General features: G+C 39.5%; 1 protein-coding gene across 2 annotated transcripts in view; it reads right to left on the bottom strand.

Moving 5' to 3' along the window:
- Positions 1–4,901: 4,901 nt before the first annotated feature.
- ACOX2 (acyl-CoA oxidase 2) overlaps positions 4,902–21,480 on the bottom strand; it is a 30,338-nt gene continuing 13,759 nt past the window's right edge. For both annotated transcript variants that reach the window (XM_039326604.1, XM_039326605.1), the window contains exons 9-15: positions 18,710–18,872; positions 15,832–16,022; positions 14,863–15,024; positions 12,938–13,043; positions 10,861–11,078; positions 7,140–7,272; positions 4,902–6,228 (exon numbers count right to left, since the gene is read on the bottom strand). In XM_039326604.1, the coding sequence (XP_039182538.1) occupies positions 6,166–6,228; positions 7,140–7,272; positions 10,861–11,078; positions 12,938–13,043; positions 14,863–15,024; positions 15,832–16,022; positions 18,710–18,872 (1,036 nt within the window). In that variant the 3' untranslated portion in view covers positions 4,902–6,165. The remainder of the gene's footprint in view (positions 6,229–7,139; positions 7,273–10,860; positions 11,079–12,937; positions 13,044–14,862; positions 15,025–15,831; positions 16,023–18,709; positions 18,873–21,480) is intronic.

Raw genomic sequence — 21,480 nt, 5'->3', positions numbered from 1 at the left:
TATGGAACTATGAACTATGGAAACTGAAATTGTTCTTATCTTCCTGGCCTTATAAAGAAAATGGATAAATAAAGCCAATGTTTTCTTTGAGTTTTGTCATGACTCATACATGTAATGTTAAACCATAGTTTAATATGTGCAAATGTAGCCAATAAGCCTGTATGCATGTACTTTTCATATGGATTTGATTTCATGTTGTTTGCATTCTGGAAGAAAAAAAAGGCTACTGCTGACCTGCATCCTTAGGGGATTAATCCATGTAGCTATTAGTCCCAGCCTTTCTTATATATGTCCAAAACTTTTACTAATTGGCCTAAATATTCCTGGCTTGAATACATAATTTTGACTCCTGGAACAATATTTTGACAACTCCATAGAGCAGTACAGAAATTGCTTCAAAATTCATTTAAGAGTATGCAATTAAGAGACGCAGGCTCCAGTTTAAGTGTTTCCTAAGCATGCTGATTTCAGGCTATTTAAATTGATGTACCAGATCATGGCAGATTGCCATGAAAAGATTGTTTAATTCATTTTACAGAGCTTATAGGCTACTCTGATCACAGACCATTGGGTGGTGGCTGGAGACCCATAAATCTACCAAATTCGGAGTAACCAGGGACAACCTTGAGAGGCAAATAGGAAGAGTGCATAAGGGGAACTGTCAGGCTGAAAAGCAAACCTCAAATTCTCTGAACGCTAGCAATTACTCCTATTTCATTTCAGTAAGTTAGAAGGGCCTGGTTGTGACACTGAATCTGCTCAGGCTACATCCGCTTTGTTCAATTCCCACTCCCAAATTACAAAGGACACTTTGTTGGCAGCGGGAATAGAGAGAAAGAGGATGGAGACCTACCACAATTTATTATTTCAGGCTTACATCCTTAATGTTTTGAAACAGGAAATTGTAAAGCATCAGGTATCCTGGTATAACCTAACCATGCTATGTACCAATGCCAGTATTGCATAAGAAATAAAGCAAGAGCTATACTTGGCTGAAAAAAAACACCTCTCCTGAAAGAGGTGGCATCCATTCCAACACGATCCTTAATGGCAAAACAATGCAAAACAAGATGGATACCTCATGCATAATGTAATTGAATATTGCAGTGCGTTTTATATGGGGCTGTCCTTGAAAAGCATCCAGAATCTGTCAGTTGGCTCAAAATGCAGACTGCCCCTCCCCAGTTGCATATACCTGGCCCAACACAACAGAAAGGCAGGGCATGTTGCAAGTCCCAACTATCAAGAAAGTACATCCGATGGAATCTAGGAAAAGGGCCTTCTCTGTGGTGGCTCCCTCCCTTTGGAGCCTTATTCCCCCAGAGATAAGATTGGCTCTCATCTTGTTGCTTTTCTGCGAGGCCCTAAAGACACAGTTTTGTCAGTGGGCTTGGGCATCCCACTCAGAGCTGATCAAGAGGCTTATCCGATTCTCTTGTCACAACAGGGTATGTGTGGGGGTAAAATTGTGAGTTTTAACCACTTGGCATCACTGTGTATTGAATTGGGCAGCTATACAGGTAGTCCTCACAAACACAGTTTGAAGTTATAATGGCACTGAAAAAAGTGACTTATGACCAGTACTCGTATTTATGACTGTCACAGTATCGCCACAGATATGGGATCAAAATTTGGATACTCTGCAGTCAGCATATATTTCTGACAGCGGCATCATCTTAAAGTCATGGGATCACCATGTGCAGCTGGCTTCTGACAAGCAGACTGCAGGGGCGGAATCCAGATTAGCTTAATGATCGCATGATTCACTTAGCAACTGCAGTGATTCAGTTGTCAACTGTGGCAAAAAAGTTCATAAAATTAGGTATGACTCACTTAGCAACCAGAAATTCTGGTCCCAATTGCCATAATTTGAGGACTACATTTATAAATTAGTTTAAATACATGCATGCATACATGTAGTGGGGTGCCCCAAGGCTCTGTTCTGGGTCCAGTGCTCTTCAACATCTTCATCAATAATTTGGGACGAGGGGATAGATGGGGAAATCATCAAATTTGCAGACAACAGCAAGCTGGCAGGAATAGCCAACACTCCAGAAGACAGGCTTAAGATACAGAAGGATCTTGACAGACTTGAACATTGGGCACTATCTAACAAAATGAAATTCAATGGTGAAAAAAGTAAGGTTCTACATGTAGGCAAGAAAAACCAAATGCACAGGTACAGTATAGGTACTACTTTGCTCAATAGTAGTAACTGTGAGAGGGATCTCGGAATCCTAGTGGACAATCACTTAAATATGAGCAGTGTGCTGCCGCCACCAAAAAGGCCAACAGTGCTAGGCTGCATTAACAGGGATAGAATCAAGATCATGTGAAGTGTTAATACTACTTTATAACGCCTTGGTAAAGCCACACTTGGAATACTGCATCCAGTTTTGGTCACGATGATGTAAAAAAGATGTTGAGACTCTAGAAAGAGTACAGAGAAGAGCAACAAAGATGATTAGGGGACTGGAGGCTAAAACATAAGGAACTGTTGCTGGAATTGGGTATGTCTAATTTAATGAAGAGAAGCACTAGGGGTGACACAATAGCAGTGCTCTAGTATCTCAGGGGTTGCCACAAAGAAGAGTCAAACTATTCTCCAAAGCACCTGAAGGCAGAAGCAATGGATGAAAAGTAATCAGAGAGAAGCAACCTAGAACTAAGGAGAAATTTCCTGACAACAATTAATCAGTGGAACAACCTGCCTCCAGAGGCTGTGAATGCTCCAACACTGAAGAAAGAAACTGGACAACCATTTGTCTGCAATGGTATAGAGTTTCCTGCCTGAGCAGGAGCTTGGACTAGAAGACCTCCAAGGTCCATTCGAACTCAATCATCATCATCATCATCATCAATTCTATAAGAGAGATCATGCATTTCTGGGACTGAATCTATTGCAGGGTTAGGAATTTTTATGTAGAGAGCAAACAGAAGTTTAAATATTAATCCAATGCAAATCCTTAGCACTTAACTGTATTAAATTGGTCCCTGAATTACATTCTGGTATATATGCATATATAGTTTAATTGCATCACAAAATAATCTATCCTTTTTAAATAAGATAAAATCTATAACAAATCTGGGCAAATAGTAATATTTTATAGCTAAGCCACCCCTTATTTTAGAATTTGCAACATGGTACGTGACTCTCAATGTTACCTAATTTGAGAAAAATTGCAGTTTTAATAAGATTTTCATAAGCCCTGAAATGTGCAATGAAAAACAATGGTTTGGTTTTTGCTGTTGCTGACATTGCAGGAAATTGTGCCTCTACTTCTGGCCAAAAAGAACTTCTGTGTGGATAATTATTATTTTTGCTGTTTCTTTTGCTGGGGTTAGGTGGGGAGGGAAGATTATCTCTAAAAAGGCATAGAAATAGAAACTTTGAAATAAATATTAAAAGTTGTAGGGAAGTAAATCTGATAAAGGAAACAGCTGGAACAAGCTAATTTTATTGTCTGTAAATCACAGACATTCATCATTCATCTGGGCCTAGCCCAGATCATAATTTATTAATTAAAACCTTTTATAATAAAATGTGATCTTTATTATTCATAGCATTTTTTCAGATTCTGAAATATCAGCTCTTTAACTTTAAAACTTCAATCCCTCATGACTATAGTAGTGAAATCTTTTAAAAAACGAGTTTTGTGATACACTTGATTGCCAAATTTTAATATATTATTAATTTCTATGTCTTTATTTTCTGTAATTCAAGGCAGCATATCTAATGCTTCTCATCCCTGTTTGCTGCATAGCAACAACCTGCAAAGTGGACTCACCTTAGAGCAGTGTTTCTCACCTGGACAATTTTAAGGCATGTGGACTTCAACTCCCAGAATTCCACAGCCAGCATTTGGAATTCTGGGAGTTGAAGTCCACATGCCTTAAAATTGTCAAGGTTGAGAAACACTGCCTTAGAGAGAAATTGCCTAAAGTCACCTTAGCTGGCTTTGGTGCCTAAGGCGGAATAGAAGAAACAGTCTCCTGGATTGGTCTTCTGGTTTCTAGGCCCGCATCTTCACTGCTGAACCAAACTTATCTTCCGTTGAGTGCATCAAGAAACAATTTTTAACAGCTTTATGAGGTGAATTAGGCTGCCTTTATAACTTTTGGCAGCAGCCAACCAAGGCCCATGGTTGTGACACCTGATCTGCCCAAATCCATCCTTTGGACTTGGTTGCCAGCCAATTGATTAATTGCTGGCCTCCAGGGGAACAAACCTAGGGCTGCTTCTGTGGGTATGTATTTTGTGATACCCATAAGATTTAAAAAAAAATAGAACCTTTTCACTTCTAATTTAAAATACATCCCTGATGAGCAAATTCTTCACACAGTGGAATTTTATCCATAAGAGGAGACTGTTTTATATTCAGAATATTCCAAGCTTGAAATGGGTTATTCTGTTGTTATTGGAAATGTTCTGGATGTTCCAAAATGTTCAGTGCTTGATTTAGAACTTGTAACCTCTCCAGAAAAATCAAAACAATACTGGAAACTTTCCAGAAAGGTCTGAACAATTGCTTCCAACTGGAAACAGGGCATGTTGAACAGTTTTTTTTAAACATAGTGACTGTCAGTCATTTTATTTTTAATTAAGCCACATAACAAATATAATTAATTGTATATTGATCGTGTTTTGTCCTTCAAAAGCTCCTTCATAAATGGGATTGTAGGGCAATGGCTTAGAGACAGATATAATGTAACTACAAAGCAGAAGTAGACAAATCCTATATTTCAGTTTAAATTTACTTAGTTTATCACACAGAGGGTTGTAAATGTTTTTATAACACCTCTGGATGTACTTGATTCCTTGTTTTATTCAGTTCTCATCTATGTTTCAGGGTTTCCTCTGCAAGATAGCATTATTATATTTCAACATATTCCTCTTAATCTCAGTGTGATTTTTTCCACTTTATTTGTAAAAGATGGAGAAATAGCAAATGTCCAAAACACAGTTGAAATGAGACCCAGTCTGAATGCAGATCTGAATCCAGTGTCAACAGTCGCAAGATAAAATAGCAATCATTTGTATTATGCGTAGTAAGAAAAAGAATCAAGTTTCATGATTTTAGAAGTGATGGAAGGGAGAGGTAGCTCACTATATATGATGTGTTTGGTTCTGAGAATGCATTTATTAAGTAAAACAAAATCAGATTTAATGTCAGCATGTACTCAACCAGTAACTGCCCCCCCCAGCAATGTTATCTCAGGGTCATTTTGTGACATTGATTTGGTCTGTAACTCTAGTAAGTCTCCAATAACTTTTTCAAAAATTAAGTAAGCCCTAAAACTTTCATGAGAACTAGTTTAGTGTAATGATTAAGGCACTGGGTTAAAAACCAGAAGACTGTGAGTTCTAGTGCCACTTTAGGTACAAATTCAATTGGTGACCTTGGACCAATCTCTCTCTCTCATCCTTTCAATTGCAAGGACTAGTCTAGGCATTTGTTAGAAATCTGCCCTGACTCAAAAGCACCACCCCCAACCCAACTATACGAACTCTTTCCTATTAGCACCCCATCATTACTGCTTTAGGGCATCCTTTCCTAGTTCCAAATAACATGGAATACAACTTCCCTGTGGATAGTTGCCGTCTAGTATATTTGAAGGATATCAGGATGGAGAAGGCTCTGTTGGGGAATGTGTATGGCTTTTTCCTGGTTCTGACTTCATAGAGAATGGAAAATGAATACAGGATCACTATTTGGTGGGGAACCATCTTGTGAACATCCCACCATCACATGCTCTTTGGGAATCAGAGCCTGCTTTTTTGTATAACAAAAGGAGTCTGCTGTTCATGGAGATTCCCAGTCATCCAGGTCATGGTTGTCCCAAAGGTGCTTTTTCCAAAAGACAACTGGACTTTCTTGTCCCCCCCCCTTAAAAACATTTAGCTTCTTATCCAAGAAGCTTCTTCACGTCACTTTATTTCACTTCTAAAGAAGCTTCTTGGATGAGAAGTAAAATGTCTTCAAAGGGAAAAAAAAAAACAAAAGTCCAGTTGACTTTTGGAAAAAGCACCTTTGAGACAATTGAGTCTGCTGTTACCCAGCTTAAAGGCAGTCTACAATTACATTATGTGGGCTTATTAAGGAAAATCGACAGTGTTGCTTGGAAGGTGTTTTTGGAAAGAGTTGCTCCATGCCAGACCCCTCTTCATAGCTTGGAAAGAGCATTCTGGAAAAGTGGTTTTAAGTATGTCTTGAAGACCCGATCATCCTGTTGGAAAGCAAAAGGGAAAGGGAAGGGAAAGCATTAGGCATATGACTGTTGGTGGCAAAGACAAGGCAGAACACAATAGCTTGATTTTATCATTACAGCCTCATAACTAACTGCCCAATTTTATGTTTTCACTGTGTTAAACTAAATGTAGTGAAATCAGAGTTCCTAAGTTCTTAATAAAAAGTAAAGGTTTCGCCTATCCAGTTGTGTCTGACTCTAGGGAGCGGTACTCATTTCCAATTCACAGTCAAAGAACCCAACATTCTCCAAGGATGCTTCTGTGGTTATATCTCCAGCATGAACATACACCGAGGTGCAAGGAATGCTTTCCCACTGAAGTGATACTCATTTATCTACTTGCATTTACATGCTTTCGAACTGTTAGGTTGGCAGGAGCTGGGCGCATGGATCTCAAACTGCCAGCCTTCCAGTCAACAGGCCTAGCATCTTAACTGCTAGGCCACAACACACACCCACACACCCAAGTTCTTCTCTAGAACAAAATAGTGGTCTGCAAATATCAGTCCTTAAGACTAAAAAAACAATGCCATATAGCTCAGGAACTGCTTTCATTGTAACAGTTACAGAATCCTACTGGTCTGAATGTGCTTTCCCCCTCCTTCGCTTTATCTTTGTGTGAACTGAGGAAGGGGTGTCTGAGATGCTTTTTCAAATTACTTCGTTGAAATGGACTCAAGCCCGCTTATCTGACTATTGCTTTGGAAGCAGTTCTTCCTCTTGTCCTTCAGGGCCATTCCCTATGGCCTCTACAAAATAGATTTTGCCTTGGTCTGATGCTGAAAACCAACTATTTCTTGTTAAATACTGCTTTTTAATGTAAAGCTGGCATCCTGTCCTATCCTGTCCTGTCACAATTTCCCATTTCTATTTCTGCTGATTCTTCTCACCTGCTGATTGGTCGGTGATTTCTTGGCCCACTCATAAAGTCTTTGATAGGCATGGCCATCATAGCTTCCCAGGGCTGAATTTAAACATGCATCAGAAAAGTCAAAGGCATCCACTAATGGTACAGCATCTTTCCTGAAAGAGCACGGAAAATATTTTATGAGTCACAATTTATCAGTCATATTCTACCTCATAAAGTACTCAAAATATAAACCAAAAATCCAATAGAAGTTTTCACATAAACAAAATTGTGTGAAATCCGATTAAAAACGTACAGATCAGAGGTAGCAGCAATTTATAGGCATCCATTTAAACAAGTTTTTAAAAAATCAAGCAGTAGTGAAAGATGTGACTCATGGGCAGGGAATGGATGGATCACCACTGATCCTTAGAGCAGGGATATCAAACTGCCAGCGCGGACCGGATGCATCATGGCAAAACTGCGGCCACTTCATTGCCGACAATGGAGAAAAAGTTGCGATATGTTGTGACACGTCACATGACGTTGCGGGTTTGACACCCCTGCCCTAGAGAGATAACCTGTGGCTGTCCAAATACTGCAGAACTACAGCTCTCCGTGTCTCTTGCCATTGGCCCTGGCCTGAAGCTCCTGCAAGTTGTAGTTTTGGTTCCAGACATTTATACAGAACCACGTGTCCTTTTAAGTTTGCAAAATCTGGAACAACAAGAGATTCAGAAGTTGATGCAACGATCTCTAACTGAGCATGAAAGCTAACAAAAGTTAAGAATGAAAAAAAGGTACTTTGATCAACAATTTGCATAAGCTAAATAATAGTATAAAGAGTTAATTTTGTTCACAATACCTCCATTTAACAATATAATTAACAAAACACATTAATTATATTAATAATAGTACAGCATAAACTATATCCTTGACCTGCACACTGGTATAAAAAGTGTTGGGTAGGCTAGAACGAAAATTTAGTCTGCACACCAGGTGACCAGCCACATGGGTAACGCCACATATCTTTCTCTTGCCACCTCTTGTAAAATTTTAATCCAAATCTTGTCTACCTCCTTTTCAGGCATCCTTGAAACCTAAGCCCCCAATAACTTTTGCATTTATTCTTGTCACCTTTCCCTAATATGCAAACTTCATTTCATCTTTTCTTTAGGGGGGGGGTAATATTTATAATACCTAATTTTAATTCTATTTTTAAGTATTATTTAATACTTAACATTTCTATAAACTACTTTCTCCGATTCCATTTCCTCCCAAATAGTACAACTACTTTAATTTTTAATTACATTCATTCTACTGGAGGCTCCTTTTTTACCCTTTCCACCCACTTCTAAAAAAAAATCTTCTAATTTCCCTCTACATTTTGCCTTTGTCTGCCCTTTGCTCTTTGATTATGTTCTTTGAAACTATACACATACCATTTCAACAAAACAAAAAATATGTACCATAATTGTCCGCCAATACAACCAGTTCTGTAAGCTTTATACATTATATACACAGTCCATTTGTTTTGCAATATAATTTATTGTTCTTTTAACTCTGAGGATAAAGCAAGAAGCTTATTGGAGTCATGCCCTCTTATAACCATTGGAAATTTTTCTCAGCATCTTCATTCACTGTGGTTTGTTCCCAAAATCTATCAACTTTTTTACAATCTTAAAGACTAGAATGATTCTCAAACTCCAAAAGAAACATAATCCTGTTCTACAGAGGAAAGAAGTGGGTTGGGGGAATATTAGGATAGCATTTCAGTGGTAGCAATAGAACACAAAATGGAAAAAGTAGTCTATGGTCCTGTTTATGATAAGTCAAGCATATTAGATCTAGGCTGCATTTTTGCTCTCTGTAAAAATCAACATGTCTTATCCTCTGCCAAACAGATGTTGCTTGTCCAATTCATTTTCACTGTGTGAAACAAGATTTATGTACTGCTAAAACACTTCTGTCTGTAACCTTTAACTGGGCAAAAGATTGCATATAGGGCAAAACTCTATCAACAAAGGGACAGTACCTCAAATGGGTTAACTTATAGAATGCGAGGACTCGTTATTCCTGAGGGAATGAAATTTGGGGACGTTGTGACTGCTTCAGCATTGTTGGGCTGCTGCTGTGATCATGTGATCCCCCTTTTTTTAATGATCTGTGACAGTTTCCCATCTATTTACATAATCTGTCACTCCCTCACCAGCAGCAGCCTAATGGGGGAGGGAGGGGAAGAGAGAGAGAGAGAAGAAGGGAAGGAAGAAAGTTAGTTTTCTCTTTTTCTGTTCAGATAAGGAAGGATAGAGGAGGGAGGGAAGAAAAGGAAGGAACAGGGAGGGAAGGAAAGAAGGAGAAAAGGAGGGAGGGAAGAAGGAAGGAAAGAGGAGGGTGGGAAGGACGGAAGGAAGATTTCCAACACTCACTGCCAGCTTTCCATGAGGAAACCAGAAGTTTGAAGAGGCTGATATAGAGTGAACCTAGTGTGTTCCTCAGTGACTGTGGTATAGACCAGTTTGATTTAGTGGTTAAGGCATCAGGCTAGAGACAGTGTGCTCTAGTCCAGGGCTTTTCAACCTTTTCACCCATTGTACCACTTTTAGGATATAGCAACATCCAAGTACCACCAGTCGCCTAGCAAGGTGTCAAAAACTTGATGACCAAAAGAAAAGAAAAGAAAAAAGTGATAAAGTACAGGTAGTCCTCGACTTACAAAAGTTCGCTTAGTGACTGTTTGAAGTTACAATGGCACTGAAAAAAATGCCCCCCAAGCCACAGCCGAGCAAGACACCTGCCTTCCCACCCGGCCACGCTCTTCCTCCTGTTGAGGATTGGCAGCGGGGGTGGGGTGGGGGGTGTTTGGTTTTTATTCCCTCCCATCTGCTGGGTGGTTGCAGCAGGTTTGGGTCACTTCACAAGACCCTGGGACACTGTGACCGTCATAAATATGAATCTGTTGCCAAGCATCTGAATGTAAATCACAAGACCCTGGAGATGCTGCAACATTCCAGCTGATCAGTGCTTCTTCTGGAAAGTGGCGCTGATCCTGGTGCTTCCGCTCAGCCCTGACAGCCCTGCAGCTCCAGCCATCTCTCACTCAGGTTTGTGCGGTGCTGCCACCGGTTCAGCTCATTCCCCTCCCCTGCTACCACTTTTCTAGGATGGTTGCGTACCACCTGCCAGGTGCCAATGTACCACAGGTGGTACCATACCACTGGTTGAAAAGCCCTGTTCTAGTCCCACCTTAAGTATGGAAGCCAGCTAGTGACCCTGGGCCAGTCATTCTCTCTCAGCCCATCCCAACCACAAGGATTGTTGTGGGGAAAATTGGAAAAGGAAGGAGTATTACAGTAAGTATGCTCACCACCTTGAACTATTTATAAAAACAATAATGGCAGGATACAATTGAAATATATAAAAATAGACACTTCTTGGGCAAACTGGCTTTTGCTCAGACATGGCGAGTAAACATTAACTCCATTTTCATATTCACTCATTCACACAGAAGGGAGTACGGTGCCCACAGAAATGTCACTGTTACTAGGCCACAGCACATCATACAGTTAATCTTTATAGAGAAGCAGATGCAAAGTAGTCTTATGGAGAATATGAAAACGATGTCAGTGCTTCTCAAAGCATCCCTGAAATGTGGCAGCCTCCCTTTTTGTTCATCCAAAGGTTAAGCAGTTTGTTAGGATTTGCAAGAGCACCACCCAAATATTGAATTAAATGCATTTTTGTGAAGAAGAAAATCACCTCACCGAATGACTGCCAAGAGGTCCAGGTAGGTTTCAGTCACCCTGTCAATTTGCTCTGTAGAAAAATACGCATCCTGCATAAAATCTCCTGCATTAGAGAAAATCCCATGTAGTGCAAAGAGGTCACAGAGATTTTTGAGGACCCTCTGGATAGCAGATCCTTTTGCATGTTTCCCCAACTCTTCAGTAAATTTTTGTACCACGATGTAATGGCTGTGAGCCTGAAAAATTTAACAGAGAGAGTCATATCCCAGATCTTTGTACCATAAACTTGCACGTATATTAAAAGTTTGTCTGTCAAACTGTTTGTCACTTGGAAAGAGATCCATTGGAAAGGTTCTACTTCTACGTAGTAGGGTATTGTCAGGTCTCCAAAGAAATGCATTTTAACCCTATGCCTATTTTCTACTTTCCTATAGCCTTCCTTTGTGGCCTGCCATTCTGTTGGGAGGGGGGAGCTTTTGGGATTGCTTTGCACTATCTGCAGGATGTCCTTCTCCCAGGGGATGGAATGTCTCTCCCTTATCTGGGAGACGGTTTGCACTTGAAGTCAGAAGAAATCAAAAGTGAGAAAGACCTTGAGGAGCCTGCTGAAAAGACCACTTACCAAAACACAATGCCACCTGTGGATTGGCTGGGATTCAAATGAACACTGGGACTCTGGGGGGAGGAGTATTGAATGTTGCTTTTAATACACTGCTTCATGGGTTTTTCTCTCAGACCTTGCTTTGATTCCCTGCTGTCACTAGCCCCTAATAAAAGTTCCTTTTGCGACAATGTCTGTTTCAAGAGTTCTGCTTTCTTGGGTGACTTAGCTGAGGTAGGTCCTATTTCTATTTCAATATCTGCAATAGCTGCTCAAAGTGATTTCAGGAACTGGGATCAGAAAATTTGTCTGGAAAGTTTTTCACATATCTGGGATCTACATCTGAAAGGCATATTTCTCCAAACTGGTATACTCTTCCTTCATATGTGGTTAATTTGAGGTTGGATGTGGATGTCTCTAGACAAATCTCCATGTTTTTATTAGTAGGACCTATTGAGTAGCATTAATCTAAGTAATTTTGTTCACCATTTTGAATTTACATTCACCTAATTCAGAGGTGTCAAATTTGCCGGCCTTCAGGCCGGACACATCATGCGGAAGCCACGCCCACCCCATTGCCGGCAATGGCAAAACTGCCCCAATACATTGCGCGACGTCACATGACGTCATGAGTTTGACATGTCTGACCTAATTCCTCAGAGAAGATACAACAGACCCAAATGAATGGCCTGAGAGATCACTACAAAAAAGGAAAGTCAACAGAAAACTTAAGAAAGAAATAATTGGTGGACCATGCAGGAAACAGCTAGCACCAACAGCTGCTTACTGTAAGCTAGGACTCTATTCTTCTAACCCTGATGCCCCCCCCCCCAAATTTGACAATTGTAATAAGTCATGATTCACAGTCTGACTTTGACCTAGAATACGACAATGCTACTCCAACTAAGCCTATGCTTCAGGATTGTCAGCTTCAGAAATCAGTAAATCAGGATTCAGTGGAAGCTTATCAATCATTTTGGCTATCCAGCTCTTGAATCATGTTCCTGCTTCATGTTTGTGCCTCTAGATGAAACTTGAATTATGGAATGCTAGGTATATTATAAAAAATTGTACGGGAATGCTAGTGATAGGATGTAGAACTCATAAATCCAAAGCCCACTAGCTGCATAGAACCTGACTCAACCAATATACATCTAATTTTTAATGACATATTTGGGGTCAAAATTATTTTAAAAAGTACTTTTTAAAATAATTTTTGACCCAAAATATGTCATCAAAAATTAGTCTTCTTTAAAAAGTCATTTTAAAAATAGATTTAAGACATGGCACGTTGGAAAAAAACCTGGCACACCTTGACAAAGCTTAAAAAGTCAATGCCATTTTCCCTTCCATTCTTCCTACACAAAAGGTGGTTTTGCAAAGTGTGAAGAGTCTCATTTTCCTTGGCTTCATTGCCTGAGCCTCATTTAATTGGTGGATTCTCAGTTCCTGGCAAAATAACTGATTAGGGAAAAGCACAAAGCAGTTACCAACCATCGCAGCTTTTGCTAGCTGCACAGTGCACTGGTTCCAGGCTTCATGTTGTCCTTTTCCTTCCTCAACCAACTGCCGAAGCTTGTTTGCCACATTTCTTACACCCCTGAGAAGAATAAATATTGACATATCAACATGTTCAACTAATATTTATAACTGATTACCTCATTTCTAAAAGTACTCTATAATAATGGCAGAAGATGGGGACTGACCCATGCAATGACATAGGAGGGTGGAATTCTGGAATGAACAATTGTAAATAAAAGCATTTTCTGAACACTGTGATATATAAAATAATTCTCATTGCAAATCAAAAACAATTCAATACACCAACCAAAGATCACCTTGCAACTTTAGGCCCATTATGATACATGGAAATCTCAGGTTCTACTTGATGTTTATAAAATGGTTACATTTCAATATGGGTTGTTTTTCTGTGCCATCTGTGTAAAGCTCTGACTATGTGAGTATTTGGTTCAAGTGTTAATCAGCTGAGATTATTATGATGCTATGGGTATTAGTTGAGGTGTTTCATCAACAGTCCTGAAGACACAGTCATGGGATCTAAAAATATTTTATCCAGTGGCCTTCCTAGAAAGTAAGTTAAATAGAATCCTCTTCAAACCAATTATTTATGAATGAGACCGGAGCATCATTTTGAAAACAGAGATTGCTAGAAACAAGAATCAGCAGAAGATGAAAGTGACTGTAAACAGTCCTGCTAAAAAATATCGAGTCTTTGATTCCATTTACTTGGCTAGGAAATCAGGCCTGCATGGAATCTGTTTACTAAAAGTATCATCATCATCATCATCACCACCACCACCACCACCACCACCACCACCACCACCTCCTCCTCCTCCTCGCCTTCCATCCAGTTCCCTCTCCCTACTGTAACATCCCTGTCCCTCATCTCATCTCTATTTTGTTTTTCTTTTTGCAGTTTTATTAGGAGAGAGAAAACTGCATGCATGAGCATGAGAGTTTGTGTGCATTCTTGTTTATGAGGTAAAGTGATGAGTGATGGGGTAAATCACTTAATTTTATAAAGGGGATCTTAATTTACAAGGAGTTCTTGTTAGTCAGTAGTTAACATTTGACTTTAATGGGACAATGGACAGAAGCGTGCATGCAATATCTTCAGTACGGTTTTAGCTGCAGTTGGCATCCTTAAATGGACAAGGTAGGAAACTGAATTTTACACACGATTTCTATTTTTGAATCCTCCCCCCTTATTTATTCTTCCTTTGGAGATGAAGAACTTCCCTCATCTGTGCAGGACTGAATAGGTGTTGAGTGATTATGTGCCATTAGTTGGTGTCAACTTTTAGTAGCAACACAGATTTTCTCCTGCTATAGTTATATTCATATGATCAATTTGTTTAATCCTGAGAATTAGGGGAACCAACTGAAGAACATATGAATTCTGGGAAGAAGCTTCTACTGAGACATAAGACCTTAGGGCAAAGTCTTCTGCCTCGTCTTTTACCATCCAACCTATGGATTGGCATGTAATACATGTAGTCCTCGACTAACAACATTTGCTTAGTGACAGTTTGACGTTACTACAGCACTAAAAAAGTGTCTTATAACTGGTCCTTGCACTGACCAAGCATCACACAATCTCTAAGATTATGTTATCAAAATTCAGGTTATCTGGAATGTATTTACAACAGTTGCACAATAGCTGCGCCATTTGCGACTTTCCCAGCCAACTTCTGACAAGAAAAGTCAATGGGGGAAGGCAAATTTGCTTAATGACTGTATGATTCACTTAACAGTTGCAGTGACTTGCTTAAAGATTGTGTAAAAAAGTCATAAAATGTGGTGGAATTCACTTAGCAATAGAAATTCTGATCTCAGTTGTGGTTGTAAGTCAAAGACTATCTGTATATCAAATTCTATTGCAGTTTCTTTATACCAACCTGAAGGCTCGATGCTTATAGGCATCTGTGTAAATATCAGGATTTAGGAAATCCTTTTTTTCCTGGGCTTGACATCTTCCAGAATTCACCGAAGAAAAGTAGGCAACTGATGAAGGAAGTGGCTGGCTCATTTGTGCCATTCCATAGCATTTTATAAGAAATCTAAAAATAAAGAGGAAAAACGAAAACCAAGACACATGCTAAGATGATTTGAATAATGACAATTATTTTCAGAGATAAACAATAGGCATGCAAAAAAGATAACTTTAAGACATCAGAATACAGAAAAGATCTTTACTATGTAGGAAATCTGTGCTTACACTATTTGCCCTGTTTCCTTATGAATGCCACACTACTATATTTCCTTAACTCCTTAGTTCAACACTGTCCCTTTAAAGATAACCACAACAATAAAAAGAAAGGAAAAAGTATTCTTTTCTGGAACCTGGGAGAGACACTCAGTCCAGCCAATTTTTTCCTTTTCTCACAAAAGCTGTAATTCAAGTATTCTTGCAGCTTTGTCTCCTAAGAAGTTGGAATATTCTTGGATATTCTGTTTCATAAGATAGCTGGAACCAATTAGCATTAAATCTCCCTTCTTTAAGTAAAGGAATGCCAAGGTGAAAATTTTCTCTGCAGTATTTTGGAATCCCTTTCATAATATGGAAGTGCTGGACAATAAAAACTTTGATTGCTAAAGACCACTCGTTTTATAAAAACGCTGTAGAAGTGCTTGTAAAAGGTATTCTGGAAAAGTTTCTGAAATCTCTAGATCAGTGTTTCTCAACCTTGTCCATTTGAAGATGTATGGACTTCAACTCCCAAGATTCCCCAGCCAGCCATGCTAGTTGGGGAATTCTGGGAGTTGAAGTCCACACATCTTCAAGTGAACAAGGTTGAGAAACACTGCTCTAGATGTTTCTAGCAAGGCTTCAAAGATGAAAGATAAAATTTTTTAACTAAAGGTACCTGGCTGTTTGCAGCAGAAGAACAGTATTTTCTCCCTCGTAAGTACAAGACGGGATCACTTTCATATAAAGGGAAGGCAAGCCACTGAGAAGAGAGTAGCCATGTCCCCCACAAGCCTTTCGACACACCTCCACTCCTTCTGAGCAATAGTTGGTAGTGATCACTTTTATGCCTGCTGCCAGGGCGTGAAGCTGTGAATGTGGCAGAAATTAAAATAATAAGATGATCTGAGATAGTGGTGAATTCATCAGAGTAGAACTGGGAGATCATGAGTTGTATTTAGGCATGAAGCCAGCTGGTTGACCTTGGGCCAGTCCTTCTCTCTCAGGCTTAAGAAGGAGGCAATGGTAAGTCACTTGCCAAGAAAACTGCAGGGATTTGTCCATGAAGGTGCCAGGAGTAAACACTGATTCAAAGCCTTTTTTAAAAAAAGGTATATAACTTCAATAGTTCAACAGCGAATATGAAAAATAAATGAATAAGCAAATACACCTCATTTGGTACACCTTTTCTCAGTCAGAAATGTACATTTATGAGGGTTTATATTTTATATTCATAGCTCATATGGTCGATTCAGATCAGGGATTTGGGGAAGGGAACAAGTACAGTATAAATCAATGGTGGCGAACCTATTGCACGCGTGCCAGAGGCAGCATTCAGAGCCCTCTCTGTTGGCACGCATGCCACCGCTGCCAGCAGCAGGTCCATGAGGTTGCCCTCGCCACCCAGAGCAGGAGCCCCGCCCAGCACAAAGGAGGCGAAGCGGCCAACTAGCAAGCTCAAGTAGAGGTGGTAGAGCAGAGGTCACCAACCATTGTTGATTGGTGGACTGGAAGAAAAGGGAGGGGGAAGCATTTTACATGCATGCATGCGTGCACGGGGCTGCGAGCATGCACACGCTGCAAATGGGGTGGGGCTAGTGCCTGCATGATACTGACCAGCCCTGCCCTGTTCTTACATGGTGTAGCGCCTTGTATCTGCACTCCGCGGTGCAGCGGTGGCCATTTTTGCACCTTGCAGCATGGGGGCCCATTTTTGTACCCCCGGTTTTTGCATGCCAGAGGTGGCACTCAGATGTGCCTCCTTGCCCCCCCCCCCCGAGGGCACCACAATGCTGATACGGCCCTGGCACTTTGCGATAAATAAGTGGGTTTTGGGTTGCGGTTGGGCACTCTGTCTCTAAAAGGTTCGCCATCACTGGTATAAATAAATAAAACTTCCTTGGGTTAGTTTTATCTAGTCTTCAAAAGTCTTGTATAGTAAATCTGAGTACTTCCTATTGGAATAACCCACACATCTGGAGGATATCAGCTTGTAAAAGACTTTATTCATTCAAATGTAGGCAATAAATGCTTACTAGTAATTGGATCAAATCCCACTGATTCATACTGGAGAGAGTTAAGCACACCCTTAAAAAGCTCTCTGCCGTCTTAAATCAATATTGCATCTATTAAGAAAGCATTACTGCTATTAATAACAGCACCCATATTGGACAACAGATTTAAAAGCTCTTAACATTACTTGGACCATGTCTGAAGCCTTTGTTTTGTGGTTGTAAAACAAGCCAATGCACAAGTATCTCTTGAAACCACAACTGTCTATCGAACCAAAGTCTTCTGTTTTAAACAAGGGAAAAGCTCCAATCACATTCCCCCTGAAAGTATCCTTTTGGGTTGCTTTTAAAATTCATTTTATTAGTGAAGTACAGCAAATAATAAAAAATGACATTCCAGTTAAAAATTCAAAATCAGTGTTGCTCAAACTTGGCAGCTTTAAGATATGTGGAATTCAACTCCCAGAATTCAACTCCCAGACAACTAGAACATCTTAAAGTTGCCAAGTTTGAGAAACATTGATGTAGATGTTACAGTGATAACCTGTATGTATATACGAAACTAAACACGTGAAGTATTAATGCCACTTTACAATGCCCTGGTAAGGCCACACTTGGATTATTGCATCTAGATTTGGTCACCACGATGTAAAAAAGATGTTGAGACTCTAGAAAGAGTACAGAGAAGAGCACAAAGATGATTAGGGGACTGGAGGCTAAAACATATAAGGAACAATTGCAGGAATTGGGTATGTCTAGCTTAACAAAGAGAAGGACGAGGGAGGACACGATAGCAGTGTTCCAGTCTCTCAGGGGCTGCCACAAAGAAGAGGGACTCAAGCTATTCTCCAAAGCGCCTGAAGGCAGGACAAGAAGCAACGGATGGAAACTAATCAAGGAGAGAAGCAACCTAGAACTAAGGAGAAACTTCCTGACAGTTAGAACAATTAACCAGTGGAACAACCTGCCTCCAGAAGTGGTGAATGCTCCAACACTAGAAGTTTTTAAGAAGAGACTGGATAGCCATTTGTCCAAAATGGTATAGGATTTCTTGCCTGAGCAGGGGGTTGAACTAGATGATCTCCAAGGTCCCTTCCAACTTTATTATTATTATATTATAATGATATTAAATTAAGTAAATGCCTAAGCTTGATAAATGCAGACCGTATAGAAACATATTTTCCACCTTTTCATTTTTAGATATAATGACATTTGTAAAATCTATAAAGAACACCTATCTTGAACCTATTCTTAATAACAGGAATTGCTACCAGAGTCTGAGTACAGTGCCTGCATAAGAGTTTGAAGTATATAGGGTTTTCTATTTTATAGTCATATACAATATTCCAAGCATCCTTACTTGGATTCTCAAAACATAGGACAAAACTCACACTCCAATTCAACAGCAACTGACTTGTGAATGATTTGTACCGAAGATATATTTTTTCCTGAATGGATATCTGAGGAATAATTTTGCTGACTGATGAAAGGAGCCAAAGGTTTTCTAAATACGCAAAAAGATGCTCTATATCTCTTTCACATTACCTCTGGAAGCAAGTCAAATTTTCCTTCATTGGTCTGTATGTAGCATCTTTTGAAAATGCCCAGCAGATAGTTGCAGACAAAGTGAAAGGCATATGCAGTGGCCAGCTGGGGAAAAAGCTTCTGCTGCTGAGTCTGATAGTCCAAAACTTTAGCCTCTGGTTCACTGAGGAAAAGAAAATATTGTTTAACCACAATGACTGGCAATGTTGCCCACATATCTTCAAAGTACCTTCACAATAGAAGTAGCTTCCTGCTTTCATTTGATTACACCTTTGGCCCCCATTAGCAAAGCTAGTGCAAACCACAAAATCTCAGCATCTTCTAAGACATGCTGGCCCTGGGTTTGATCCTCTGAGAGACTTGCCCCATCCCAGATAGCCAGTTTGGTGTAGTGGTTAAGACACCAGGCTAGAAACCAGGAGACGGTGAGTTCTAGTTCTTAGGCATGCAAAACCAGCTGGATGACTTGGGCCAGTCACTCACTCTGAGCCCAACTCACTTCACAGGGATGTTGTGTGGAAAAAATAGGAGAAGAAAGGAGTATTAAAACATTCACTGCCTTCCTTGAATTATTTATCAATATAATAAAGGTGTGGGATATATTGATACAAAGTAAGAGCTAGGAAATTATATTTTTACCTAACCTCTCCTAGACATGGAAATAGCAAACAGTTGTCCTGCAGAATCAAATCTGAACTGAAACAGGGTATTGCTACAAAAGGCATTAATAATAAGATAAAGCAGCCTTTTATCCGTACAGGTAGTCCTCAACTTACAACAGTTCGTTTAGTGACTGTTTGAAGTTTACAATAGCACTGAAAATAGTGACTTAATGGCCATTTTTCACACTTACGACCGTTGCAGCATCCAATGTCACATGATTTACATTCGGACGCTTGACAACTGACTCACATTTATGACAGTTGCAGTGTCCCAGAGTCATGTGATCCTCTTTTGCGACCTTCTGACAAGCAAAGTCAATGTGGAAATCAGATTTACTTAACAACCACCATGTTAAATTTAACAACTGCAGTGATTCACTTAACAAATGCAGCAAGAAAAGTAGTAAAATGGGGCAAAATTAACACTTAACAATTTTCTCACTTAGCATTGTGGTCGTAAGTTGAAGACTACCTGTATATTCTCCAATTTATACATCCATAGCAATAGAATCAAATGTTGCATTGTGGAACACCCACAGTTTCTGAAGACAAGCTGTTCCACTGGTTGATTGTTCTCACTGTCAATACATTTGTTGTTAGTTCTAGGTTGCTTCTCTTCTTGGTTAGTTTCCATCCTTTGCTTCTTGCCTTGCTTTCTGGTGCTTTAGAAAATAAGTTGAGTCCCTCTTCTTTGTGTCAGTCCCTCAAACCCCATTCCTTTTTTTCACTAGACTAGACATACCCAATTCCTGCAACAGTTCTTCATATGTTTTAGCCTCCAGTCCTCTAATCATCTTAACTGTTCTCCTCTGCACTCTTTCCAGAGCCTCAACATCTTTTTTATATTATGGTGACCAAAACGGGATAGAGTATTCCAGATGTGGTCTTACCAAGGCCTTATAACTTGGTACTAACACATCATATGATTTTTCTCCAAATGTTGCCTATCATTTGGTTAAAAATAAAATAGAATATCCAGATCTTATTATATAATCTCATTACCTATTCAATTGTTAAAGTTGTCATAAAGAAGACAAGACCCAAACACTTGAAATTGACTTGAAAAGATAACAACAACAACAAAACAATTATAATTATAATTATAATAATAGCAGAGTTGGAAGGAACTTTGGAGGTCATCTAGTCCAACCCCCTGCTCAGGCAGGAAACCCTATACCATTTCAGACAAATGGCTGTCCAGTCTCTTCTTAAAAACCCAGTGTTGAAGCATTCACAGCTTCTGGAGGCAGGTTGTTCCACTGATTACTTGTTCTAACTGTCAAGAAATTTCTCCTTCTCTCATTGACTAGTTTCCATCCATTGCTTCTTGTCCTGCCTTCAGGATGCTTTGGAGAATAGCTTGACTCTCTCTTCTTTGTGGCAGCCCCTGAGATATTGGAACACTGCTATCATGTCACCCCTCCTCCTTCTTTTCATTAAACTAGACATATCCAGTCCCAGCAACCGTTCTTTATATGTTTTAGTCTCCAGTCCCCTAATCATCTTTGTTGCTCTTCTCTGCACTCTTTCCAGAGCCTCAACATTTTTTTTATATCATGGTGACAAAAACTGGATGGAGTATTCCAGGTGTGGTCTTACCAAGGCCTTATAACGTGGTACTAACACTTCATATGATTTTTCTCCAAATGTTGCTTAACAGTCAATGACTACATCTCTTTCTAAAAAGAAATTGAAGCTGTTATTCCCATGATTGACAGAAAATTATATTTATAGTTGCCTGGCTCATTGACTTTGACCTGTTTTAAAATAAGAATACCTGCTTTGTTTCAATCAGAAACAATCATATCAAAAATTATTTCTTGGATATATAAATCAGCTAATAACAGAACCCACCAATATTGATTGAATTTAATAAACCCAGTTAAATTATAAACTCCAAGTGACTTCCTGAATGTATGCTAATATATTGTGGAAAACATTTCTTTGATAGCAACATAGATCGAAGTTGAGGAAGCTGAGTTGTGACTATGGCATCCATGGGAAAATCAGATTATGCAGTATATGAATCCCAAAACATATTTCTAAAATAATTTTTCCATGCTTGAATAGAAATATAATATGTACACATCAGAGTTCAGAATAGGTGCC

This window comes from Crotalus tigris, unplaced genomic scaffold (genome assembly GCF_016545835.1).
Source record: "Crotalus tigris isolate CLP2741 ecotype Arizona unplaced genomic scaffold, ASM1654583v1 scf7180000024342.5246164, whole genome shotgun sequence".
Lineage (NCBI taxonomy): Eukaryota > Metazoa > Chordata > Lepidosauria > Squamata > Viperidae > Crotalus > Crotalus tigris.
The sequence above is the reverse complement of the archived record's forward strand: the minus strand, read 5'-3'. Positions and strand labels throughout refer to the sequence as shown.